This window comes from Salvelinus alpinus, chromosome 11, assembly GCF_045679555.1.
Source record: "Salvelinus alpinus chromosome 11, SLU_Salpinus.1, whole genome shotgun sequence".
NCBI lineage: Eukaryota > Metazoa > Chordata > Actinopteri > Salmoniformes > Salmonidae > Salvelinus > Salvelinus alpinus.
Genome location: NC_092096.1, coordinates 39,372,491 through 39,400,108, shown reverse-complemented (window position 1 = coordinate 39,400,108; position 27,618 = coordinate 39,372,491). Strand labels below are relative to the sequence as shown.

The 27,618-nt window shown below is 40.2% G+C and overlaps 1 protein-coding gene and 2 pseudogenes across 1 annotated transcript; 2 read left to right on the top strand and 1 right to left on the bottom strand.

The window, feature by feature from the left end:
• Positions 1–12,726: 12,726 nt before the first annotated feature.
• Positions 12,727–15,568, bottom strand: LOC139534115 (dol-P-Glc:Glc(2)Man(9)GlcNAc(2)-PP-Dol alpha-1,2-glucosyltransferase-like; annotated as a pseudogene).
• A 276-nt stretch (positions 15,569–15,844) lies between these two features.
• LOC139534116 (EKC/KEOPS complex subunit TPRKB-like) lies at positions 15,845–19,623 on the top strand. The gene is made up of 4 exons (XM_071332884.1): positions 15,845–16,085; positions 16,196–16,318; positions 16,408–16,584; positions 19,407–19,623. The coding sequence occupies exons 1-4, from the start codon at positions 15,945–15,947 to the stop codon at positions 19,485–19,487; spliced, it is 522 nt and encodes a 173-aa protein (XP_071188985.1). The 5' UTR covers positions 15,845–15,944; the 3' UTR covers positions 19,488–19,623.
• A 55-nt stretch (positions 19,624–19,678) lies between these two features.
• On the top strand, positions 19,679–26,952 carry LOC139533304 (mitochondrial tRNA-specific 2-thiouridylase 1-like; annotated as a pseudogene).
• The last annotated feature ends 666 nt before the right edge of the window (positions 26,953–27,618 follow it).

Here is a 27,618-nt window from a genome sequence, read left to right as displayed (position 1 = left end):
GGAATGCTTTTGACACCTTGTACAGTCCATGCCCCAACGAATTGAGGCTGTCCTGATGGCAAAGGGGGTGCAACTCAATATTATGTTCCTAATATTTTGCATACTTTTTTATCTATGATTTTATTAAACACATTATTTCCTCTTGCTTTTAGCTAGCACTTTGTTTTAAAAAGCACAGGTTTGTATCAGTGGAGTACCATGCTAAGTGAATTTGATAAAAATAGTGAAACATTTAAAAAGCTATCCTTCTTAGATAAAACTATACTAAATATATTCACGTCACCAAATAATTGATTAAAACAGACTGTTTTTCAATGAAGGTCTACAGTAGCCAGGACAGCACTCTGTAGGGTAGCACCATGGTGTAGATGGAGGAAGCTAGATTCCATTGACTTCAATACAAAACCTAGGAGGCTCATCGTTCTCACCCACTTCCATAGACTTACAGTAATTGTGACAACTTCTGGAGGACATCCTCCAACCTATCAGAGCTCTTGCAGCATGAACTGATATGTTGTCCACCCAATCAAATTATCAGATAATAAATATAGTACTGAAAGAATAAGCTACAGCTAGCCCTGCAGTGCATCAAATGTGGTAAGTAGTTGACTCATAAAGAAAGACAATAGTTGAACAGTTTTGAACAAATGTATTTCTTCAAATATGAAGGAGCGAGCGAGAGCTATATTTACTTAATACTTTCCCTTTCATTTACTTAGGTAGCAAATGCAGCTAGCTAGATTAGCCTACTCAAACAGAAAGGGATGCTATGTTAGTTAGCTGGCTATGGCTATCCAACACTGGAACGCTTCCAAGTCAAGGTAAGCTTTTGGTTTTACTAATTTATTGCAACCGGGGCCCGCCGGTGTGACTGCTAATTGCTTACTGACTGTACTGCATGATTGTAGCGGGTTTACTATATTAGCTATGTTGACTATGACGTTACTTTAGATAATATGGTGACAAAGATGTAGTTGTTAAGAAATGAAAGTTTGGCTTGGAAGGGTTTTTATTTGACTGTTCACAGACAGCTGATGTGTTGTGCATTGAAGTCCATAATCGAAGGGAACAGGTGAGAGGAGGAGAGCGTGTTTGTAGAGTTGTTTGTATCTGGCTATGAAAGTGAGCTGTTCGCGTGAAATCAGGGATGTATTCATTCGGCCGTTTCTGTTGAGAAACGTATAGGGAAAATGTAAGTATCATGTACTTGCCTAAATCTATCGATGTTGCATTGAACTGCGTGAATGGAATAGGAATGACAGTCATCCAATGTGCTGTAATAGAAATAAACCCATGCTCATAAAAAAATTGCACCGACAGTCAATAGTTTGTATGAACCTTGCTGTTTGTCACTCAGACCTGGCAACAATGTTGCGAAATATGACATGATCTTCCCCCTGCCTTAGAGAGATAAATGTCAATGTAAAACAGCTGAAACAAATGAAAAGGTTATGTTAGCTTTCATAGAGTGTTATGTGACTAGGTTAGCTTTAGCTGTTTTCGAAAATCCCCAGTACACTCTGGGGTTGGGATTAGGGCTGTGGCAGTCATGACATTTTGTCAGCGGTGACTTGTCATTCAAATAACTGCTGGTCTCACATTAATTGACTTAATGAACATAAACACATTTAGCATCTCTGGCTTCCACACATAGCCTACAAGCCACATTTTAAAAGTTTAATAAAGCCATTTAATATATCACAATAAATCCATTAGTTTAGGCAGGTCTAAAGAAGCATTATGATTTGATGAAATGGAGACTATTTCATGGAGTCCTTAAGTTAGGCCCTGATTTAGCCATGCCATATGGCTGTGGCATACAATAGTTCATTCAGCAGGCAAGATTTGCTTCCAATTCCCATGGCATTATTTTATAGACTATTGTTTTACAGCCTAGTAAGAAGAATACAATTGAACATACAGTAGCTGAATAAAATAGAAAGGATATTTCTCCCCAAACGATTTTCGAAGGAGAGCATGTGTTTCGAGGGAGAGTGCTCATGCGGCTATTGTGTTGAGGGTTTAACAAACAGGTCCTCCTATATGCCTAATTTAGAGTTATTTATGCAACTTTAGTTGTGATACAAAAGTTAGCCTATATGTTTTGATTTCTAATACATTCTAAGGCTGCATGATGCAACGAATGGTGATTGGAAAAAAAGTCGCATGAAAGGGAAGTGCTCTTTATTTCTTGCACAGGCTGCAGACACTTCATCAGGCTCTCGTTCACAACTTGACAAGTACTTAATAATATTCTCACGCAGTATTCTCAATTTAATCTTGTCTTTACATAGGCTATATTAGTAGGCTATAGGCCTATGTGTGGAATTATTTTTGATTTAGAATGGCCCACAAAAAAAGGAATCCATAGCCTGCACTCCAATAGCGAATGGAGGTTATGTGCAGTTAACGTTTTTAATAAGCTGCTTACTTTTACTTTTGATACTTAAGTATATTTCAAACCAAATACTTTTACTCAAGTAGAATTTGACTGGGTGACTTTTACTTGAGTCATTTTCTATTAAGGTATCGTTACTTTTACACAAGTATGACAAATGTGTACTTTTTCCACCATTGGTCAAAACTCTGTTTTCACATGTGATTAAGCAATGACTGTGCTTATAAGAACACGTTTCACTAGGCTCTAGTCTATGGGCTCTCCAACCATGTTCCAGCGGTTTTGGGCCTATAGGCTACATTTGGAGTTATTTGGCCACTTCAGTTGTGATTAGTGATGTACCGATATGACATTTTTGGCCGACATCAGGCCTTCATGGTCAAATTGTTGCAAAGAAACTTCTACTAAAGGACACAGATAAGAAGAGACATGCTTGGGTCAAGAAACACGAGCAATGGACATTAGACCGGTGGATATCTGTCCTTTGATCTGATGAGTCCAAATGTGAGATTTTTGGTTCCAACCGCCGTGTCTTTGTGAGACGCAGAGTAGGTGAACTGATGAACATCGCATGTGTGGTTCCCCCTGTGAAACATGGAGGTGGTTTGGGGGTGCTTTGCTGGTTACACTGTCAGTGATTCATTTAGAATTCAAGGCACACTTAACCAGCATGGCTACCACAGCATACTGCAGCGATACGCCATCCTGTCTGGTTTGCTTTAGTGGGACTATCATTTGTTTTTCAACAGGACAATGACCCAAAACACACCTACAGGCTGAGATGGTTTAGGATGAGTTGGACCGCAGAGTGAAGGAAAAGCAGCCAATAAGTGCTCAGTATATGTGGGAACTCCTTCAAGACTGTTGGAAAAGCATTCCTCATGAAGCTGGTTGAGAGAATGCCAAGAGTGTGCCAAGCTGTCAAGGCTACCTTGCCAAGCTGTCAAGGCTACTTTTTTTGATTTAAGACTTTTTTATGTACTTCTCCTGTCTTATCCGGTGTCCTGTGTGAATTTAAGTATGCTCTCTCTAATTCTCTCTTTCTCTCTTTCTTTCTCTCTCTCGGAGGACCTGAGCCCTAGGACCATGCCTCAGGACTACCTGGCATGATGACTCCTTGCTGTCCCGAGTCCACCTGGCCGTGCTGCTGCTCCAGTTTCAACTGTTCTGCCTGCGGCTATGGAACCCTGACCTGTTCACCGGACGTGCTACCTGTCCCAGACCTGCTGTTTTCAACTCTCTAGAGACTGCAGGAGCGGTAGAGATATCCTTAATGATCGGCTATGAAAAGCCAACTGACATTTACTCCTGAGGTGCTGACTTGCTGCACCCTCGACAACTACTGTGATTATTGTTATTTGACCATGCTGGTAATTTATGAACATTTGAACATCTTGGCCATGTTCTGTTATAATCTCCACCCTGCACAGCCAGAAGAGGACTGGCCACCCCTCATAGCCTGGTTCCTCTCTAGGTTTCTTCCTAGGTTTTGGCCTTTTTAGGGAGTTTTTCCTAGCCACCGTGCTTCTACACCTGCATTGCTTGCTGTTTGGGGGTTTAGGCTGGGTTTCTGTACAGCACTTTGAGATATCAGCTGATGTAAGAAGGGCTTTATAAATAAATTTGATTTGACCAGTGCCTCTTCAGTGTCAGGAGGCTGAAGAAATTTGGCTGGGCCACTAAGACCCTCACAAACGTTTAGAAATGCACCATTGAGAGCATCCTGTCGGGCTGTATCACTGCCTGGTACTGCAACTGCACCACCATCACCGAGGGCACATTGCCTGCCCTCCAGGACATCTACAGCACCCGGTGTCACAGGGAGGCCAAGAAGATCATCAAGAACCTCAGCCACCAGAGCCACGGCCTGATTACCCCATTACCATCCAGAAAGCGAGGTCAGTACAGGTGCATCAAAGCTGGGGCTGAGAGACTGAAAAAAGCTTCTATCTCAAGGCCATCAGACTGTTAAATAGTCACCACTAGCTGGCCTCCGCCCGGTTACTCTACCATGGACCTTAGAGGCTGCTGCCCTATGTACATAGTCATTGAACACTGGTCACTTTAATAATGTTTACATACTGTTTTACCTACTTCATGTGTATATACTGTATTCTAAGTCCTATCCTATTTCACTATTGCTGTACATACAGTATACTATTCTTCAGATATTCTACATATTCTATCCATATACTGTCAGTACATCCCATCGCATATTTATACTCCTGACTCCCGACAATTCTTGTCCTAATATTTCAATATTTTTTATTCCATTCTTTTACTTTTTAGATGTATGTTTATTGTTGTGTATTGTTATATATTACTGCACTTTTTGAGCTAGGAATACAAGCATTTTGCTACACCTGCAATAACATCTGCTAAATATTTGTACACATCCAATAAAATGTGATAATGATTTTTATATTATGTTTTGTGCCAACTTAAGGAAACGTGCCCTGTAAAATCCCATGTGAATGCATTATGTCCAGCAGAGAGACAGGTAACCCAGTATAATGAGACCTTTCAATCTTTACACAAAGTGAGTAAAGTACTACATAAAGATGTCTACCTGTAGTGCCATTGCAGATTTTAAAAGACCAGTTTTCAGAAATGACTGCCCACCAGCCAAATTGGTTCTAATTGAACTGGGTTCACATGGCCATATTTCCATAAATAATTGGTACATACAGCCCAGTGATGGCATAAAATGTTTGAGGTGGTGTGGAGAACTACTTCTTCAAAGTAGCCACCCTTTGCCTTGATGACAGCTTTGCACACTCTTGGCATTCTCTCAACCAGCTTCATAAGGAATGTTTTTCCAACATTCTTGAAGGAGTTCCCACATATACTGATCACTTGTTGGCTGCTTTTTCTTCACTCGGGTGATTGTGGAGGCAGCACTCCATCACTCTCCTTCTTGGTCAAACAGCCCTTACAAAGCCTGGAGGTGTGTTTTGAGTCATTTACCTGTTGAAAAACAAATAATAGTCCCACTAAGCGCAAACCAGATTGGATGGTATATTGCTGCAGAATGCTGTGTGCCTTGAATTCTAAATAAATCACTGACAGTGTCACCAGCAAAGCACCATCACACCACCTCCCTGCTTCATGGTGGGACCCACACATGCGGAGATCATCCATTCACCTACTCTGCGTCTCACAAAGACACGGCGGTTGGAACGAAATATATACAGCAGAGTTAACTCTGGATCTTCCTTTCCTGTGGCGGTCCTCATGAGAGCTAGTTTCATCATAGCGCTTGATGGTTTTTGCGACTGCACTTGAAGAAACTTTTAAAGTTCTTGAAATGTTCCGCATTGACTGACTTTCATGTCTTAAAGTAATGATGGACTGTCGTTTCTCTTTGCTTATTTGAGCTGTTCTTGCCATAATATGGACTTAGTATTTTACCAAATAGGGCTATCTTCTGTATACCACCCCTACCTTGTCACAACACAAATGATTGTCTTAAACGAATTAAGAAGGAAAGAAATTCCACAAATTAACTTAACATGGCACACCTATTAATTGAAATGCATTCCAGGTGACTACCTCTTGAAGCTGGTTGAGAGAATGCCAAGAGTGTGCAAAGCTGTCATCAAGGCAAAGGGTGCCTACTTTGAAGAATCTAAAACATAAAATATATTTTGATTTGTTTAACACGTTTTTGTTTGGTTACTACATGATTCCCTATGTGTTATTTCATAGTTTTGATGTCTTCACTATTATTATACATTGTAGAAATAGTAAAAATAAAGAAAAATCCATGAATTAGTAGGTGTGTCCAAACTTTTGACTGGTACTGTAGGTAGGCGCTACCGAATGTCATTTTTGGTCATTTATAAGTGAATGTGAATGAGAGATATTGTGCAAGTGAACAAAGGTTTGATGCATGCTTGTCTGAAGGAAGAACAGTACTGGCTCTAGAGCAGCATGTGTACACACTGTGTCTGAAGGCGCTAGGGCAACGGGCCTGTCTGCTCTGCTCAGAGAAAAGGGGGGAGGAGAAGACAGACCAAGAACGGAGAGAATATCAAGATAGTGGTAGCTGTACAAATAACTCATCAAAATTGCTTTGACTTCTCAAACAGAGAAGAAAGCTAAAACAATATGATGCCCTGTCACTTTATAAATTCTGCCACTTAGATAACTAGCTAGTTAAACTTAGGAGTCGTGTGAACATAGAATTCTGAATCTTTCACGAAGGGAAGATATATAGAACGTATTAGATATATCTTGCTGCGTTTTGTAAATGCTGATCTAAAATGCTTCTTATTGTAATTTTGTCACACCCTGATCTGTTTCACCTGTCTTGTCTCCACCCCCCACCAGGTGTCTCATATTCTTCCCCATTATCCCCTGTGTATTTATACCTGCGTTTTCTGTTTGTCTGTTGCCAGTTCGTCTTGTTTTGTCAGGTCTCACCAGCGTGTTTCCAGTTTCTCCAGTTCTCTAGTAATTGTTTTCTAGTTCTTGTTTTCTAGTCTTCCCGGTTTCAACCTTTCTCCCTGCGGTTCTGTCCCTGATTTGACTCGGCCTTGGATGATGAACCTCTGCCTGCCCTCGACCCGCCCTTTGCCTGTCCCTTTGTTATAATAAATATTCTGAGAACCAAACTATTCGCCTCCTGTGTCTGCATCTGGGTCATATCCTGAGTCGTTATACATTTCTGCTCGGCATGACACGAATGTTGTGCTTCAGTTGCACTTCACATGAGAATTCATGAACGGGCATTCTATCAGCAGACAGCGCTCTGACTGATGTGTAGCTACTTTTCTCTGATACATTTCTTGGTGTAGCCAGCCCACTTTTCTCCGGGTAAAATGCAAGATAAGATAAAGTTTAAGCAAAACAAGGAAATGTAGCTGGCTACATTCTTTCTATGATAAACATCAGAAATATGATGGCCATGCATTGTTTTTGCAAAAAAAGACCTTGCTTTATCATTGTAAGCTCATTTACTTGTATGGCTGCCAGCCAAATAGCGTGGCACTTCTGTTGTCATCTGATGTAAATTAATCTATTTTCTGCCAAAGGTGTTGCACTAATGTATTTTATGTGAAGGAAAACTATAGTTGCACATCCCAGATATCTCTAATGAAGCAAAATAAACATTGACTTTCAACGTACAGGAAAGATTTCTTGTCACATTTATTGAAATTGACAAAATACAGAATATCATATTTTATGTCTTTAGGGAACAGCCATTTGACAGTTTTAAGTATTTAAATGTAAAATACTGAAAATGAGGCTGAAATAAATGTATGTTCAAGATTCAGTAATTTTGGTAGATTCTTGTGCACTTTTTCACCACTTCTTCAAAATACTTAAAGGATGCAAATACAGTATATGGCAGACTAATCAATGTCTCGCAAGATCACTTATTGAATGATGAATTATTATTCTGCATTTGTGTGGTATTAAAAAGATTCTCTATTATGTAGAATTGTATGACATTTTTATAATAGGCCATTTTTTTCTCAGACCTGCAAAAATGATGATCGATTCATTCAATGCTTCTACTATAAAAGAGATCTTTCCACCCCTACTCTTGTCAATGGCGGTCAGGTAACCCACAACCTTCTGGCCCGCAGCCCAGGTTCTAAAACTGCATATGTAAGGCTCTGGTCTGTCCAAGGAGTAAGAGTAAACGGTAGACATGTTTTCTGCTATCCACTTTTGTTTTATAGGGAAGGTGCCATCCATTTTCATTTCAGAGAAGTCCAATCACTCCCTAATAGAATATCCTCAGTGAGAGTGCGATCAAAAGGTTATGGTTGGCATTCAGATGCAGCTTGGACATTTCACCCATAAAACGAGAATAATTATCTTTCACGATTGGCCAAATGCTCTCATCATAATAGTATTTTGTTAAAATGGGTTACATGTCTCTCTGCTGGACATAATCCATTCCTATGGGATTTTACCTAAAGTAAAATTTAGGTACAGATTTCTTGTACGTTTTCTTCAAATTGACACACAACAGAATATCATATTATATATCATTGCAATCAGTAGACTTCAGGGAATACCATATACATTTTTTTAGTATTTACGTGGAAACTATTGGAACAAACCATGAAAACATTAACAAAAAACATACATTTGGCATGCATTTTCATCACTTTTCTACTAAAAGATTAAACAATACGTATTTGTGGCTCATTTATTGTGTTTTCCAAACACCCTGAAACATTTTAAGCCATCATTGTGCTGTATGTACCAATTATTTATGGAGATATGGCCAAGAGAATATAGTCCAATATGGCCACATGTAGCTGGTTGGTAGACATGTGGAAATGGCCGCCAGGGGGTTAATGGCCAAACTCTGTGATGGCATAGTAGCCAAAAATACTTCTTTAGACATGCCTCAGCTGTGTGAAATTTGGTGGCTCTATCGCAAAGTCCACAATTCTCTCCCGTAGCCACTAGCCATAGTCAAAATGACCTCAATTTGACCCCCATGAAGGTCTTCAGAGTATTTGGAGTCAGAATTGTTGTCTATATTATCTGTGGGGTTTATTTAATGAGTAGATAACATTACAAAGTCATTTTTGATATTATTTGTAATGATTTTACCCTATTTTATTCTAACAGGAAATCCCGAATTGCTGCCATTTTATTAAAATGTCTGCCTTGGTTGACTGACATGCTTACCAGACTGCCTCCAATCTTTAAAATGTTCCTGAAGGTGGTATTTAGTATTAGTGTACCAAGTTTGATACTTGTATCATAAAGTGGAACAATCTCTGGTATATTTGGTTCTTATCCACTGGACTAATAAAAAAAATACTGTGTGTATTCTGTGGGCACAAAGGGAATGCTCAGAATAGGGAACAATTTGTGTGTGTGTGTGTGTGTGAGTAAAGATAAAACCTCTACAAACGCCTCTACCAGCCACACACCTAACATTTTATACTTGCAACAATAACAAACCTTAACTGGTTTTCCTTATTAACTGGTTTTCCTTATTAAAAACAGCTGCTATAGGTTCATAATACATTGTTATTACACAGCTTTCTCTGCCCTTTCAAGCCATAATATTAAAACAGTATATAACATTGTGCGTTCATATGGGGAGCTGATCATTGCAATAACAACAAGATGCTAATTAGTCGTTAACCAAGCAACTTTTGGCTGAATAGTGTAATCAACACTGGATGATAATTCCAGTTACATCCTGTCTGTCTCATTATAAAGCACTTATGTAAACAGCAGAGAACTCATGTTGAGAACAGTGTGATTATACTCTAGTAGGGCCATCGGTTACGTAGGTAGAGAGTAGGGATGTGCATTGTTCCCTTTTAAGACGATTCGATACTTATCTAGATACATGGGCTCTGATACATACAGGATGTGATTCGGTTCACTAACATTTGTTGCATAAACACATTAATTTTCCATTCTAAATTCAAATCTGCTGCTGATGGAACTCATTAGCTGGGCCTCTGAGCTGGATCTGTCTGAGCTGACTTCTCTGTGTGTGTGTGTGGTGTGTGTGTAAATTATGTATGTCTATGGCAGGGTTTCACAACTGGTGGCCTGTGGGCCGAATTTGGTTTATATGGCCCCCCAAGTTTTCTGAGAAAAAAATTAAATAATAATAGTTTTTTTTTTTCATTGCTGGACATAATAGACTGTAAAAACACCAGCAAATCAGTTTCAAGTGATTTTAATTCAAGTAATATGTTCCCAAGTATTCCCAAGCATAATAGAGAGACACGTGATCGTATACAAATATAAGCACGGCTTGAAATGAAATCTGTTTGGAGTTGATCAATAAAGGAGGCTCAACAGCGCAAAAATAACAATAACCTAGAAAATGACATAGGTTCACTCAACTAATAATGCCTAATATCACGAAGGCCATTTTAGCATTTGAATGCTGAAGGTGCAGCGCAGATGTGCAAGATTAGGAAAAGGCCAGTTTGACTAGGCTACTGATAATATATTGCCTGGGGTTGTGTTGCATGCAAAATTACTTGTAGATCAATGACTGTCAACACAGTAACATGCAATTCGAAACTGAAGGAGAGGACGCATCTATTGACTTAAAAGATGAGGTATTTGGTTGAAAGAATGTAATATGAGCAAAATATTTTAGTGAACCGGCGATTCATAATGTTTTAATCGATCTTCTGACGGATGCGCGCTACCTACATTTGTTTCGGTTTGTGGTCTGCGGATCGATGCACTTAAACATTTTGAATCCGGGACCGGCGAATCATTACATCCCTAGTAGAGAGCATACTTGATTACTCTATCGACATCCGTGTGGGTAGGAAGCGCACTTCACAACACTATAGCTACAAGGCAATCAATACCTAATTTACAGTAAGCATGTTCATTCTTGTTTCTTGGTCTAGCCTTTGTTTCTTCACAACGAGTCACACATTCTGATATACATTTCCATTTACACACTTAAAAAGGTTTGACAATTATATTATGTTCTATCAAATCAATGTTTCCCAATCAAGCAAATCGTGCACAATTCAAAATTGAGTTCATATGTATATTTACAAAATATTAGAGCACCACCTTGTGGTGAAATGGGTGTATTTAAGCATCAGGCAGTGGCTCAAACTCACTCAACACTATTAGTATAACATGAATAATTTTATTGCATCACTTCATTTGATCATTTCAGCCCAGGGACAGCCATACAGGGACAAGAAAGATCAGTAAGAGACAGATAAAGATGCAGGTAGGAAATACAGGTAAAAGTAACTGAATTCTGACCAACATTTCTGAAGCTAATGTACACACTACGTTTGAAGAATCTACATACAGTACCAGTCAAAAGTTGACACACCTACTCATTCCAGGGTTTTTCTTTATTTTTACTATTTTCTACATTGTAGAATAATAGTGAGAACATCAAAACTATTAAATAACACAAACATGTAGTAACCAAAAAAAAAGTGTTAAAGAAATCAAAATATATTTTATATTTGAGATTCTTCAAAGTAGCCACCCTTTGCCTTGATGACAGCTTTGTACACTCTTGGCATTTTCTCAACAAACTTCATGAGGTTCATGACCTGGATTGCATTTCAATTAACAGATGTGCCTTGTTAGAAGTTCATTTGTGGAATTTCTTTCTTTCAGTTGTGTTGTGACAAGTTCATATTATGGCAAAAACTTTTTAAATAAGCAAAAAGAAATGACAGTCCATCATTAATTTAAGACATGAATGTCAGTCAATCCGTAAAATGTCAAGAACTTTGAACGTTTCTTCATCTGCAGTTGCAAAAACCATCAAGCGCTATGATGAAACTGGCTCGTGGTGGAATATTCTAATCAGGTGAGAGAGACTTTGTCATTTCTTCAAACAATCATCTATATTCAATATTGATTAATAACTAGCGCCACTGTAAAGGAAGACCCAGAGTTACCTCTGCTGCAGAGGATAAGTTCATTAGTTACCAGCCTCAGACATTGCAGCCAAAATAAATTCTTCACAGAGTTCAAGTTACAGACACATCTCAACATCAACTGTTCGGAGGAGACTGCATGAATCAGGCCTTCATGGTATAAAGAAACCACACCAATAAGAAGAAGAGACTTGCTTGGGCCAAGAAACATGACAAATGGACATTAGACCGGTGGATATATGTCCTTTGATCTGATGAGTCCAAATTTGAGATTTTTGGTTGCAACAGCAGTGTCTTTGTGAGACGCAGCGCAGGTGAACGGATGAGCTCCGCATGTGTGGTTCCCACCGTGAAGCATGGAGGAGGTGGTGTGATGGTGCATTGCTGGTGACACTGTCAGTGATTTATTTGACCAAGAAGGAGAGTGATGGAGTGCTGCATCAGATGACTTGGCCTCCACAATAACCCGACCTCAACCCAATTGAGATGGTTTGGGATGAGTTGGACCGCAGAGTGAAGGAAAAGCAGCCAACAAGTGCTCAGCGTATGTGGAAACTCCTTCAAGACTGTTGGAAAAGCATTCCAGTTGAAGCTGGTTGAGAGAATGTCAAGAGTGTGCAAAGCTGTCAAGGCAATGGGTGGCTAACTTGAAGAATCTAAAATCTATTTTGATGTGTTTAACACTTTTTTGGTTTCTACATGATTCCATGTGTTATTTCATAGTTGATGTTTTCACTATTATTCTACAATAGAGAAAATAGTCAAAAAAATAAAAAATAAAAAAAAGACTTGAATGAGTAGGTGTGTCCAAACTTTTGACTGGTACTGTACGTTAAAGACTGTTTATTAAATCATTGACTGATGAATAGTTAAGCTACTGGATGAAATCTTAGGCCTAAAGGACAGAGAATGATTCTGGAATTTTAGGGCAACCAACCACACAAGAAAAACAAAGAAGTTCAAGAACATTATTCAAGGGAATGCATTTGAAGGCAAGATTTAGATCATCTAAAATACAGCACAAATAAAAAAAGATGATTATAACCCATTGTATATCACAACTTTACTCTTCAGAATATTGCAGCAGAATGTAAACACAGATGTTTGTTAACATGGTTTATTGATGCTATTCCCGATATAGAATAGGGAATAACAGACTAATTTCTTTGAATAAAGTCAAGGATGTTGTGTTTACAAAGAGAGCCACATCATTTAGTCTCTATCAAACTTTAACCATCTGTTTGAATTAAATATAGACAAATAACACGTAACTCTACCCCAGAGTTAAATTAAGATAAGTCATGAATGTTCTTCAAAACAAATAACATTTCTTTAAACTATACAGTATAAAACACAGATTCCTGCTTTACAATATGGCTTTTACATTTGTCGGTCTCTTCCTCCATCCAAATGACATCATTCAATGTACAATTCACAGTTCAAATGTACATAATAAAACAACTTGTGCTCTTCAAAGCTTTCTTCACATGAAATGCATTTTCTCACATTTAGGGCCAGGGATTTTTCCTGAGCATGATCTCATCACAACAGGAAAAACTCCTGGCCTTACTCATTTTAAATAGAAAAAGTATAACCTATAGGTTTTTCCAAATAACTGGGTTCCTCCTGTCCAGTTCAGGCTACCACATAAACCTCTGTACAGCCGGACTATTTGGCCATTGAAAAGTCTTGTTGATGAAGATGTACAGCGTGGCTGCGTTGACGGCTGTATAGAACAGGAACTCCAGCACCAGTCTGGTGAGGGAGGGCAGGGGCATGTGGAGGCGGTAGAGCAGGTACGGAACAATAAAGTACCTGAACTCTAGCAGCTTCTGAGGCACCGTGGCCGCCAGCAGACACACCAGGAACGCCAGGCTCCAGAACAGTGACCGGGACTTCAGAGTGTCCATGAAGTTCCACGCTGCAAACACGTATGCCGGGATGAGTGCAAAACGCACCACCTCATGCTTCTGGAAGATCCTCTTCCACACGTAGAAGGGGAAGTGTCTGTTGTCGGCCAGGAGGTACTTGTGTACGAAGGTGAACTTCCACACTAGGAGAAGGCAGAGTCCCGTGATCAGTAAGTAGAGCAGTGGCTGCTTCTTGAGGGTCTGGAGGAAGCGGAGAGCTCGGTGGTAGCACAGCGACGTGGGGATGGAGAAGAAGAGGGCAAAAGAGAAGAAGTAGAAGAGCTGAGGGAAGTTGAGACAGGCCTCGTGACTGGATCTGTCCCCGACTACGATCCCATCATTCAACACAATGAATGCGATAAAACCCACGGCAATAAGAATGTACGGCCACGCCACTAACATCACAGCCTTCACATGATTGGCTGTGGTCAGGAATTCCAACAGGAAACGCATCACTCTCTTCACCCCACTTACGGAGAAAGGTATCTGACAGGGCGACTTATCGTCCTTCTTCTTCGACTGTTCCGTCCTCCAAGTTTCGTCCATCTTGTTGGCCACAACCGTGCTGGCGCAGAACACCACCCAGATGATGTTGGTCTGGCGGAAGAATATGGCGAAGACGCTGATGAGTGCCGAGGCTTTGTGACAGCCATACAGGGTCATGAGGTATGTGAAGAGAATGAAGAAAGTAGATCCGGCATCTGTGTAGTAGAGGAAGTTGAAGAAGTAGAGCACGGGGAAGGTGGACAGGGACAGGGCTGAGAGAACTCTGCGGGAGGCAGTCTTAGTCTGAAAGAGAAACCATGGTTGTTATGACCAACAAAAGGAATGCAATTGAAGCTTTAAGGACATTCAATATTTTTTTCAAGGTCTTTTAATTTATACCAAACTTATTTGAGTAAGGTGAGTAAAAGTTGGACTGGAGCAAAAGCCTGCACAGTGCACACACTGCAGCTTTCCACATGAACTGGCCACCCTTGGGGATGTTATAAATGTAATAACATGTAAAGACATTATTACCTTCTCTTTAAGGTGGAGCTTGCAGATGATGAGATACAGCAGGTAGAGGATACCACAGTTGAAGAGGAGGTTGATGAAGCGCAGCATCGCAGTAGAACACACTACCTTCCCTGTGAGGTCCACTAGCCACACCACTGGCTTGATCACACCCACTGACGCCAGGTACAGGCCAGGCCAGGAAGCGTGGTGATCATTGGGTCCCACTGGAACAACAAAGAGAAAGGAAAAAGATCCCGTTAAAGAGCCTCTACTACACCATTAAACATAAAAGGGTTAATGTTTTTCAAGCTAGAGAGATGCCAAAATGGTTTAGTTACATATAGGGCTATATACCACTGCAGAAGTACAATACTTTTCAGAATTCAGGCATATTATCCTCAATAATGACTAGCGATAGTCTGATCTGTCTATGTTCATCGTCACAGATGGTTTAGTTAAGGGTTAAAAAGTCAATCTAGCAATCTGTCACAATATTTCAAGGACAAGCGTTGCGTTAATCCGACAAGCAACAATATAACAAAATCAAGAACATGATATTGACATAGCAAAACGATACCTCGTTGAACTTCCCGTGGCAGTATTTCTGAGCTTGACGGACGTGAAATATTTCGTCCATGTAGGGCTCCCTTTGCTCCCGAGTTATTTTGGAGAACAGGAGACATGAAACCAAAAAATTGGTGCTGCAGAGAGCAGTGAAAATGTACCCTTCGAATTTCTCCATATTCACCTACGAATTCCGAACTAACGCAGAAATAATTCTAAAATTAGCTAGATACGTATATATGGTGTACGCTACATACGTTTAATTTCAAGTTAATTAAGTATGAAATTGAAATAAGATTACAAAAAATATACAGATCTTTCCATCTAGCTAAAACGCAAACGGAAAAGTTTAGATTTTTTGACAGCTTGGTGGTCCGTCAGTGAAAGATAGTCCGTACGGAAGCTGTTTTAAAATTCTGATGTCTCTATTAGTATCATTTCACAAATACTTTCATTGCTTCTCTGTTGTACACACGTTTAAAAAATGCGAGCATATATGCATTATGTTTTATTTCATAATATGTATAAACAATTTATAAGTACAACATACATCTTTTTTATGTCGAGTAAAACCGGAACCTTTTAGATTAATTGTGCTACTTTGTTTTTGTTCCCTCTATTTATTTTTTTAATCACGTGAGATGGTTAAACAGAAATGTTCGGGTCTTGTTTCATCCACAAATTCGTTTTTCTTCCGTTATGTATTCAACTCAAGAATTGGAACTCTTTCCTGATCGTACTGTAACTCAGTTGCTATTCAAAGATGTCAAAAACGTCGCAGAATTTAGGAAAAATGCCATGGAAGGAAAGATTAATGGTGCCTTGATAAACCCGTCTATGGTGAGACAATGTAACTTAGCTAACGTTAGCTGGCTAGACATTTTGGTTTGATGTAATGTATGAATGCTTGACTGAAGTTGATGCAATGATTCACAAATTGATTTTTGCAGATAGTGAACCCCTTCCAAGTGCTAGTGGCAGCAAACAAGGCAGTCCATTTACATAGCACTGGAAAAATGAAGACAAGGAGCTTATATTCCGAAATCATCTACAACCTTTCACCCACTAATAATGTAAGTAGCCTCTAAAAGTACCACACACACATTGACACTCCTTTCTAAGTAATATCCCATCCCAATGTCTTTGACACATTTTCCTTTAGATTTCAGAGGCTTTCAAGAGGTTTGGGATATCAGACAGTGATAGTGCTCTTCTCATAGTTCTGGTCCATCCCAAAGAGGAGACGCAGCACATGAGTGACATCATTGCCAAGGTGGACGGACAACAGATTCCAGTTGAAGATGTCTCCATGTTGACCGACCCTGCTAAGATCAAAAAGGTTGGTCTTGTTTTTCTTTGTCAGTCTTGTTTTTCCTGGTGTGTTGGGTGCACACATACACACGAATATAATATATACAGTGCCTTCAGAAATTATTCAGACCCCATGACTTTATCCACATTTTTGTTTACATTACAGCCTTATTCTAAAATGTATAAAAAATATATAATTCTCAGCAATCTACACACAATACCTCATAATGACAAAGCGAAAACAGATTAATAAAAAAAAATATATATATATTTACATAAGTATTCAGACCCTTTGCTATGACACTCGAAATTGAGCTCTGGTACATCCTGTTTCCATTGATCATCCTTGAGATGATTCTACAACTTGATTGGAGGCCACCTATGGTAAATGTAATTGTTTGGACGTGATTTGGAAAGGTACCACAGTTGACAGTGCATGTCAGAGCAAAAACTATGCCATGAGTTCAAAGGAATTGTCCGTAGCGCTCCGAGACAGGATTGTGTCGAGGTACAGATCTGGGGAAGGGTACCAAAAAATGTCTGCAGCATTGAAGGTCCCCAAGAACACAGTGGCCTCCATCATTCTTAAATGGAAGAAATTTGGAACCACCAAGACTCTTCCTAGAGCTGGCCACCCGGCCAAACTAAGCGATTGGGGGAGAAGGGCCTTGGTCAGGGAGGGGACCAAGAACCCGATGGTCTCTCTGACAGAGCCCCAGAGTTCCTTTGTGGAGATGGGAGAACCTTCCAGAAGGACAACCATCTCTGCAGCACTCCATCAATCAGGCCTTTATGGTAGAGTGGCCAGACTGAAGCCACTCCTCAGTAAAAGGCACGTGACAGCCTGCTTGGAGTTTGCCAAATGGCACCTAAATGACACGATTCACTGGTCTGATGAAACCAAGAGTGAACTCTTTGTCCTCAATGCCAAGCATCACGTCTGGTGGAAACCTGGTACCATCCCTATGTAACAGTATAACTTTAGTAGGTCCCCTCGCCCCGACACGGGCGCGAACCAGGGACCCTCTGCACACATCAACAACTGACACCCACGAAGCGTCGTTACCCATCGCTCCACAAAAGCCGCGGCCCTTGCAGAGCAAGGTGCAACACTACTTCTAGGTTTCAGAGCAAGTGACGTAACTGATTGAAACGCTAGTAGCGCGTACCCGCTAACTAGCTAGCCATTTCACATCCGTTACACTCACCCCCCTTTCAACCTCCTCCTTTTCCGCAGCAACCAGTGATCCGGGTCAACAGCATCAATGTAACAGTATAACTTTAAACCGTCCCCTCGCCCCGACACGGGCGCGAACCAGGGACCCTCTGCACACATCAACAACTGACACCCACGAAGCGTCGTTACCCATCGCTCCACAAAAGCCGCGGCCCTTGCAGAGCAAGGTGCAACACTACTTCTAGGTTTCAGAGCAAGTGACGTAACTGATTGAAACGCTAGTAGCGCGTACCCGCTAACTAGCTAGCCATTTCACATCCGTTACACCTACAGTGAAGCATGGTGGTGGCAGCATCATGCTGTGGGGATGTTTTTCAGCGGCAGGGGCTGAGAGACTAATGTCCTTGCTTCAACAAAGTACTGAGTAAAGGGTCTGAATACTTATGTAAATGTGATATTTGTTTATTTTTAATACATTTGCAAAAAATTCTGAATACCTGTTTCTGCTTTGTCTTTATTGGGTATTGTGTATAGATTGAAGAGGGGGAAAAAACGATTTAATCAATTTTAGAATAAGGCTGTTATGTAACAAAATGTAGAAAAAGTCAAGGGGTCTGAATACTTTCCAAATGCACTTTCATTTGAAAAATGGACAGCGATTTTGCAGCATGCAAAATGTACGTCTATGTAATCATGTTGTGTTATTGGCTTGTGATGTTGCAATGGCAGATACATTTTTTATATACCATTTTTAACTCCATATGACTCAGGTAGCCTAGTGGTTAGAGCGTTGGACTTGTAACCAAAAGGTTGAAAGATCGAATCCCCGAGCTGACAAGGTAAAAATCTGTCGTTCTGCCCCTGAACAAGACTGTTCCTAGGCCGTCATTTAAAATAAGAATTCGTTCTTAACTGACTTGCCTAGTTAAATAAAGGTAAAATAAATAAATCTCACTGATACTGACAGTGTATTCTAGAAAGGACTGAAGTGTTTTCGAATTAGCACTTTTGGAGAGTGAAGAACTAAAGTGTCACAAACTGATTTTTAAATGCACTTTTGGGACATACTCTTGCTTAAGTACAGTTTTATCAAAGTAGTACTGAAGCTCTTTTGCAAAATGTAGATGTGGAGTGGCCCCTCTCAGTATTGAGACTCGTCGATACACAAACACTCCCTTAGATAAACGTGTCTGTTCTTTTTGTAACGATGGATCCATCAAAACAGAAGCGACATTAGGAATGATCTTTTTTGTCAACTGTCAAGCTATAATAAACATTAATGTTCTAGATGAAAATAATAAATTGTGTGACTCTCCCAGGTAACTATAATGTAAATGTCTGCACCAAAGCCTATCACCTTATCCTCCAACGGAGACGTTTCTTTTTAAAGACCTAAATGTCCTTTTATCTACTGCATCTGCATGCATGTGTATAGATGACATAATGTATAATAACAATTCCAATAAAGTATAGATGAAGTCATGTATTATAAATGACTCCCAATGAAATATTGTACTATGTTTGGCTATGACTGCTTTTAGGGTCTCAACTAGTCCACAATGTGGTTTTTTAAAATCTATATTATGTACTGTCAATTATTGTATCATTGTGGAGTGACACTTTAATAAATGTTTCTAACTCTAAATCAACATACTCTTGTTTTTTTTCTCCAGCTGTACAAAACCACACCCCAGGAGGATAAGTGTCTACTGGATGCTGTTGTCTGCAGGATGGCAACCAAATATGTCATGTAGCTCAACAAGAAGACACGGCAGAAAATGGAACCGTTCATGTTCTATAATCACACCTACAGCGTTATTGCGCAAAATGGTACGCTGCATCATCTGGATATGTGCAACAAAAGTTCAACATTCACCTTCTGCTACCATTCCTGCCAAGCCGTCTACGCATACAGTTTGACGTCTACGCACACAGTTTGACGCATATGTTCGATAAACCCACACAGAACCCACTGCCTCTGCAACGCAATGCTGCAAGGTAAACACTGGCGCTGTCAGTGTGATCAAGGCGTAAGCCGTGGCAGAGTGCCTCGAGGGTTGGAAAACAAAGACATCCAAATTTACTACATAAAACATTCACATGGATTTCAAAATGTCCTCAATCAAATTCCATAATTTCATACATGTACAATGAATACTTATTAAATAAGCAGTACTGAGACAATACACAAGTATTCTATGCCTTGGTTATTTCTAGTTTTTAGATTATTTATCAAATGTGGCTTAGTGTAGTATGATGCAATGTATTTACAGTCAGTACATTTAATGAAAAACTGCTTGTGCTATTAAATCCACAAATAATCCACCCCACTGTGTAACCAACTCGCTCTTGAAATAGCCCTTTCATTCATCACATTGTTCCAGTGGGGAACAGTCCTGTCCTGAGAGTCCTGTCCTCTCTCCTGGCGTGGGAACTCAGAGGAAATATTGCTCCTTGAGTTGCAGCAGTAGGACAGGCACTGTGGTACATCATCATTAATCAATGTTCTCAGGTTCCTTCGTCACAGTTTAGGTTGGGGGTTTATTAAAATCCCCTTTTGTTTTACAGAAATCTGTCGGTGTCACCACTCACCGACATTCTTTGTTTTGCAGCGTGAATCATGCTGGAAATGTTTGGAGCAGATGCAACATGTGTGAATCTTTGATGATACAGTTGTACTTGAGTTAACTCAAAGATAGCAAGGCCTCTATGTGTTGTCCTGGGTCCATATATGCCACAGCACAATGATAATCATAGACATAACCACTGCAGCTGTCACAACTTCTTGTATGTACTTGGTGTGATAGAGTCGTTTCTTCACTGGTACCCACTTATAATTTTGCCTTCTAGCACGAAGGGGCAGGATCCTAGTGACAAAAACAAAAATTATTTATCAGAAACTATATTACAGATTTATTTGACCAAATCTCAAACTACTGTACAGAATATGATAGATACAAAAATTATGCTGTGCATTTAATTCCTCAAATACTGCAAATGCAAATATTGAATCATAATTCTATCAAATATATCTGAACATACTGTACAATAGTTTTTTAACCTCATATGAGCAGAATAGACATCAAACAACTAAATCAAACCTTTTGGTAGAGTTCATCCTCTCCTCAAAATAAAAAACAATCACTTCAGTGTCTAAGTTCTTCATCTGGGATCCCTCATGTTCCAGTATGATATGATTCCCCTCCATCCATCTACAGTCTGTACAGTGTCTCCAGTCCCATAGCTGAACAGCAATAGCCCTGTAACGCCCCATTTATACATGGTGCTAACATGTGACATTTGTCCTGATTGTGCCCATATTTGTAGACAGGTGTAGACAATCAAAATACACATTGGGAACGGATTGTAATCAGATCTCTCTGGCCATGTCTAGACTTGACAGTTAATGGAGTTTATGTATTCTGATAATGGAATTACAAACACATCATGCATCTACACCTACATTTAAATGTGTCTGCATTGTTCGCATTGTGTCTGGAATCTGATTCCCTTTTGCTGTGCTATATTCAAATGCCAGTAAGCATTGCAAACGGTGGCATAGGCAAAATTTGATAATAACAGAACAAGATGGCAGTAGCTGTTATTGTTATAATAAATAATAATCTTTATAACTCAAACATTTCTTTTTCTAAATATAAGCCAGCTGGCTAGCGTTTATGAGGCCAGCAAACACGTTGCTTACACGATACCCACTGGGCAAAAACGGTTGTTTCCACCTCATTTCAACCCCAAAATTCAATGTGGAAAACTGTTTCGATTTGCAAAAAGTAATCAAAGTAAGGTAATTTCGTATTTTTGTCACCCAACTTTTCACCAAAATCCAATGATAGGGTGAAATAAATTAAAAATAACGTTGAATGCACGTTATTTGACAAGTCAAGCAAATGTAAATCAAAACTAAACGTTGAACTGACGTCTGGCCCAGTGGGTAGGAACGGTTGGGCCAGTTGTGCGCCACCCTATTTACACAGTGTAAAGGGATCATCAATGAGGGGCTATGCGTTCTATGGAAAATAAGGAGCGACATGGAAGCTGTGTTCTACGATGCGCTAGCGGAGTGGAACTAACCTTCCACTGATTTGCATTATTTTCCAGAGAATGCATGGAACCCAGAGCTGTTTATCCCTTTTATACCATGGCTATAATTTGCTGCTAGAAATGTGTTCATTTGCTGTTAGAAATGTGTTTGACATCCACTGAAGTAGCTAGCAAGTTTACTAGATAGCTACAGTAGTTGCCATGGTAACCACCGACTTGCTAGTTTAGCTAACCAACCCATCAGTCCTTTATGAAAATCTAGTTCAACAGTGTCAATAATGTTTTCAATTTGACTTTTGCTTTCAAAAGCAGCTTAAACGTAAGAATGAACTGTAGCCATTGAATTCTACCTTGCGTTACAGGGAAATAATGCATGCTCTAGAATGCCAATTCCATGAAACGGGAAAGTGGGGTTACTGAGGAGGATTTTAGGGAATTGGAAGGAGTCACGTAGATAACTGTGCCCAAAACTTCTCAGGCTCTAGCAAAGCAATGGAGCAGGAAGTAGCAAAACGTATGTGGGCCAGATCAGTCAGTCGCCACTGCTTTCGTTACACAGAGATGCTCTCAGATCGTGAAAGTACTGCATACATTAGATCCCTAACCAGGCATTAAGATAGGAAAACTGGAATGCATCAATCATGCTCACAAGAGGATGGGAACAGCACTACGTAAACTTAGTGCCTTGGGGGAGAAGTGTATTAAAATGTAAGAGTCTAAACTGCTATTACAGGGGTGCAGTTCTTGATAACTAGGGTGACGTAGAGGGCATAAAGACTGCTATCTGTGCTGGTTTCTTCATTCTATGTCAACAGACAACCCATACTCACAGTAGATGCTCATCATCTTGGTGCTGGCACCAGCAAGCCCAAGAAAATGGTGAGGATCTACCCAGTCACAAAAACTAGAAAAACTAGAAAGTGAACTAGAAACAGAAAATGGTGCCTGTTTAACATAGGATGTCAAATGAAAACCTCAAAAGAATGAAGCACAGAGGAACCCAGAATGTAAATGAATCTCGAAATTCTGTAATATGGTGGCCCCAAACAGTCTTTGTGGGCAAAAGCCACATTGATGCAGGCAATGCAGCCAGTATTGCAATAGCACATTCGACGAGGGTGCCACTGCTGTATCAAATGTGATGGAAAGATTGTGGCTTGACAGCATTTTTGGTGACACAGGATGCAATCAGAGAGGAGGGTGAGAGGCATGTTGTGAGAGCTGATGCTGTTTCAACAGTGTGTGCCAAGCGTCGTCGCAGTTCCGAAGACACAGTCCAAACAGTTAACAGGCTCCAGCAACAACTCAAGTAGTGCCTTACATATGGGGCTGGCTGGCATAGCTAATTCATCCATGAACTTCTGTAAATTTCATCAGCCTTTTATGTGAAAAATAATAATGCAATGAACCTATCTTTATCAGCCATTTTCTCAAAATTACCTGTTTCCCATGCGCCAAGTCATTTTTCTCAGCCTTCAAAAGAGGTACATTTACATTATTCCACACACGGGTTCTTAGGACTTATAGCCAAACTTGTCCAGAGGCTTTTTTTGATATCTCGTAGAATTGTTATTTCAAGTGGCATTTTAACTGTAAATGTGTGCAAAATATCGCCTCGATCACACCGACAGCGGCATTGCATTTTGGTCCACCAGAAGTACATTAATTTCCAATGGAACGCTGCGTTTGCCTTGCAGCATTGCGTTGCAGTGTGTTCTGTGTAGTGCATATGTTGGAACTATTGTATGCGTAGACGGCTTGACAGAAATGGTAGCAGAAGGTGAATGTTGAACTTTTTGCTGCACACATATCCAGATGATGCTGCGTAACATTTTGCGCAATGACACTGTTGGTATGATCAAGGCGTATGCATCTGCCGTACATGTGAATAGTGTTTTTTTTTTTTTATAAATCCATGAAATAACAATATTCTGATAAACTGTTCTGGGCAAGTCTGAGCATTGGGTGTGTTATCACCCCCCCTATTTAAAAAATAATAATAATTCTGACTTGAATCAATGTATTGAAAAATGTATTATTGTGATATGCAAAGTGCTGATGATCATGATGATGATCACCCCCCCCCCCCCCAAATGCTAACCTCCCCTGTTATTGATACACTATAAGTGAATTTGTTGTCCAAATACTTATGACTTCTTCAAATGGGGGTGGGGACTAGTGCTTTCATTTCTCAACAGTAAAACAGATACGTATGAAAATACCCTCGAATAAATGGTGACATTCTGTACTTTCACCTCATATGAAACATTTAATCTCAAATCCAAAATGCTGGAGCATAGAGCCAAATGTAAAATGTTAGCTTCGCTGTCCAAATACATACAGACGGGAGTGTATATAAAGTATTGATCATCTCTCCTCTCTGAGCTGCCTACAGATAAACTTTGTTAAACATAATTTTATTGCATTGTGTTGTTGTTTGGCCTACACCTTAATTACACTGTATTGACATAGATTTCTATATCTTACAAAGTCAATTGTATTTTTTCGTGGACTGTGTGGCAACACTGAAAATCATTATCTGTTTCCAGAGTATGAGCATCTGCTTTATTGGAAAGAGGAAATTTTAGGATTTCATTCTAGAGGTATGTACTGTATCAAGTTAATTATTGAGATACGTTAGTCATAGTAAAGAATAAACACGTTTGTCTGTAATAACAATATCTGCGTTGCTGTTTTTCTGTCAGTATTTAGAGCCGAAACCGGCGAACTTTGTCTCCATTGAGGATGGGAAAATCATGTCTGAACGTAAAGGTAACGCTGTGTGATATCCGCAGTGGTATCTTCTATGTTACTGCTTGTCCCACTATCCTTATAAGAGTACGGCTCTTCCAATGGTAAACCTTTACATTAACGACTGGTTCTCTTCCTCTTCTTCCTCCTCTTCCTCTCAGGTTGGTTCACCCTGACTCTAGGCCAAAGGGCTAGGGTTGGTTGGTTAGGATTGGTGGGCAGAGGGACGCATGGTTTGTTGTGGACAAAGACATCACTACTGGAGAAGTGTTTGTGGTAAGGTATGGTTTCTACCTCTTCGATACTGTTATAGCTAATTGAGTCCTAAACAACCGGCCTAGCTACAGTACAGGATATGAGGCAGATCTCCCGCCTCCTTGCTGTTATTTGCTGTTGATTCTCAATGGGATTCTGATTTTAAAATCCCTAACATCAGGGTCCGACCACCAATCACCCGGCTCTATTCAGAGACGAGGTACGAACAGATCGTTTCCATTGGATGACAGAGGACCCTCCCACTGAGCTGATCCAGACTAAGATGGAGTGTCACTTCCGCTTCATCCACCAGATGCCTCTCAGTGAGTCACATGACACGTTAGGGCCAGACACAGTTTGTAAGGAAGTGTCATTAAATAATACCTTTACCTCCCATATGGCTTAAACAGATTTAATGGGTTAAAAATGTACACTTCGAAAGTGTTAGTGACATGTTGATAAAGTGTTGGTAACTTGTTATTAACAAAGCTCCTTGAACTGTGACCTTGAACATGAATGGCTCTGTGTGGATCATGCTGTCTCAGCCAATCAGAGCACTCACACCAGGACAGGTAAGCACTCTGTTGTTTCCCACACGTAGACATGTAAGCCATCTGTCTCACCCTTTTTCAGAGTTTGGGCAGTTGGTTTTGTTACTTTCTAGGGATGTTTCTTTCAACAAAAAAAGTAAAACTATGATAAAAGTGTCTATGTCTATGTCTAAAAATGCCATTTTCAAATTGATTTATTGTCATTAGGTCAGCTTTTAGGAGTAAAGCCAACCCATGTACTGTTACAGTCGTTTTAGTTCATCTGTGTGAGCTGGTGCGTTAGTGTTAGTCCCAGTGTGTTATTCCTTATAAGATCCTGATTAGCCAGCGAACAAAGGCCTATCATAGGCCCAACAAACGTAGCCAGCTGCTCCAGTGTGTCTCTGGTTTCCCTGACAGGGATTACTCCAGACTCTAGTCAGGGCACAAAGAGCCTTGTCCACGCTTGGATTACCCCCTTTCTTCATGTGCTATCCCATAACCCACTGCTCTTAGAAAACAATATGGCCGAGACGCGTTTGTCTTGGAACTCTGGGCTCGAGGCCAGAGTGCGGGTAGTAGAATAGAGAAGCGATAGAGAATAGTGGTGTGTGTGCTCAAATGTGGAGGTTAGTTCAGAGGAACTAGTAGTCAATATTCAGCATCAATGTCTCCCACTAACATAAATTTTCCGTTCCTGTCTTATCTACCTCGATATTGAATGAGTAGCCTTGCTTCAAAAATTCCGTCAGTGTCTGCTCCTCACTACCCTCCCTTCTAACTTCTTATTCACTTCTCTCATCTCCCCCCAGTTTGCAGTGCTGTACAAGGGGGACGAGTATCTGGGCAGTGGGAAGATCGTCCGTCTGGGCCTCACAGAGCACACACTCCAACAGGGACGAGACCGCATGAAGGAAGCCCCTGTGGCCAAGGAGAGGACTCCGGAACCAGCCAGCTGAGCCTGAGAAAGACTTCCTAGGCCCAGGCCTATCCACTATCAATATGGACCTAACCTTACCTTCCAGACCTCAGTCACACTGCTGATGGACAAGACTACTGTACTTCCTTCCACAGGCCTTATCCCATTCTCTGAACCACTACTGTAGAACAGAAGAGAACAGAAGAGGACTGGCCACCCCTCATAGCCTGGTTCCTCTCTAGGTTTCTTCCTAGGTTTTGGCCTTTCTAGGGAGTTTTTCCTAGCCACCGTGCTTCTACACCTGCATTGCTTGCTGTTTGGGGTTTTAGGCTGGGTTTCTGTACAGCACTTTGAGATATCAGCTGATGTACGAAGGGCTATATAAATACATTTGATTTGATTTGAACACTGATCATGCTTTTGGACCTGTCCACTCGCCAAAAAACACACACTCAAACTTCCTCTGTACTGTTGCACTCAGTTGATACTTCTTCCTATTAGGGTACTTGTGATGTACAGTATTATTTGATAGTGTGGATTGTGTAAAATCATACACATGGTAATTCATTGTCTAATTTATTTATTTGGACAGATTATTAGAAAATGGGAAATGCATATTTAAAAAATTATGGCTTTTGTGAAAATCCAAACAAATAGTGCCTTTTCCTTTGGTGTCATTTCACCTAAACACATTTAGCATTGAACTGCATTCTTTTGAACTACTGTATAAAATATCCAATATGTAAATAGAGAATAACTTGATTAAGTGATTAAACTTACGATTGTTTTAAATAAGTGATTTCTGTGGCCAGCAGAAAACCTCACGGAAGAAATCCAGTTAATGTATGTGAGTCACTTTACTTTACATCTGTTTCACGTCCTCTTCCACTCTCTCCAAAAGGGGGCGAACACGCATAAGTTATACTGAGCCTTCCAAACTTTTCCTATGCACGGTTTCTGGTGGTTAAAATAACAGTATTGATGTTATACCAGGTGGAATGTATAGGTAACTGCCTAAATAATGGAAACACTGGAGTAAATGATGGATACAAAGTTTATTGAAAGCAGGTGCTTCCACACAGTTGTGGTTCCGGAGTAAATTAAGCAATTAACATCACATTATGCTTAGGCTGTATAAATGCTGGGCAGCCCATTATTTTGACTGCCATAGGATGACAATGCCCCCGTCCACAGGGCACGAGTAATTACAATGGTTTGATGAGCATGAAAATGATGTAAACTATAAACCATGGCTGTCACAAGATCTGAACCCTTATGGGAGATTCTGGAGTGGTGCCTGAGACAGCGTTTTCCACCACCATCAACAAAACATCAATTTATGGAATTTCTTGTGGAAGAATGATGTCACAT

Bases quoted from the DNA above. Each gene is read 5' to 3' on its own strand.
- LOC139534116 (XM_071332884.1), top strand. From the start codon at position 15,945: ATGTATTCAACTCAAGAATTGGAACTCTTTCCTGATCGTACTGTAACT. The intron at 16,086-16,195 runs GTGAGACAATGT...TGATTTTTGCAG, and splicing joins CCTTGATAAACCCGTCTATG to ATAGTGAACCCCTTCCAAGT. The intron at 16,319-16,407 runs GTAAGTAGCCTC...ATTTTCCTTTAG, and splicing joins ACCTTTCACCCACTAATAAT to ATTTCAGAGGCTTTCAAGAG.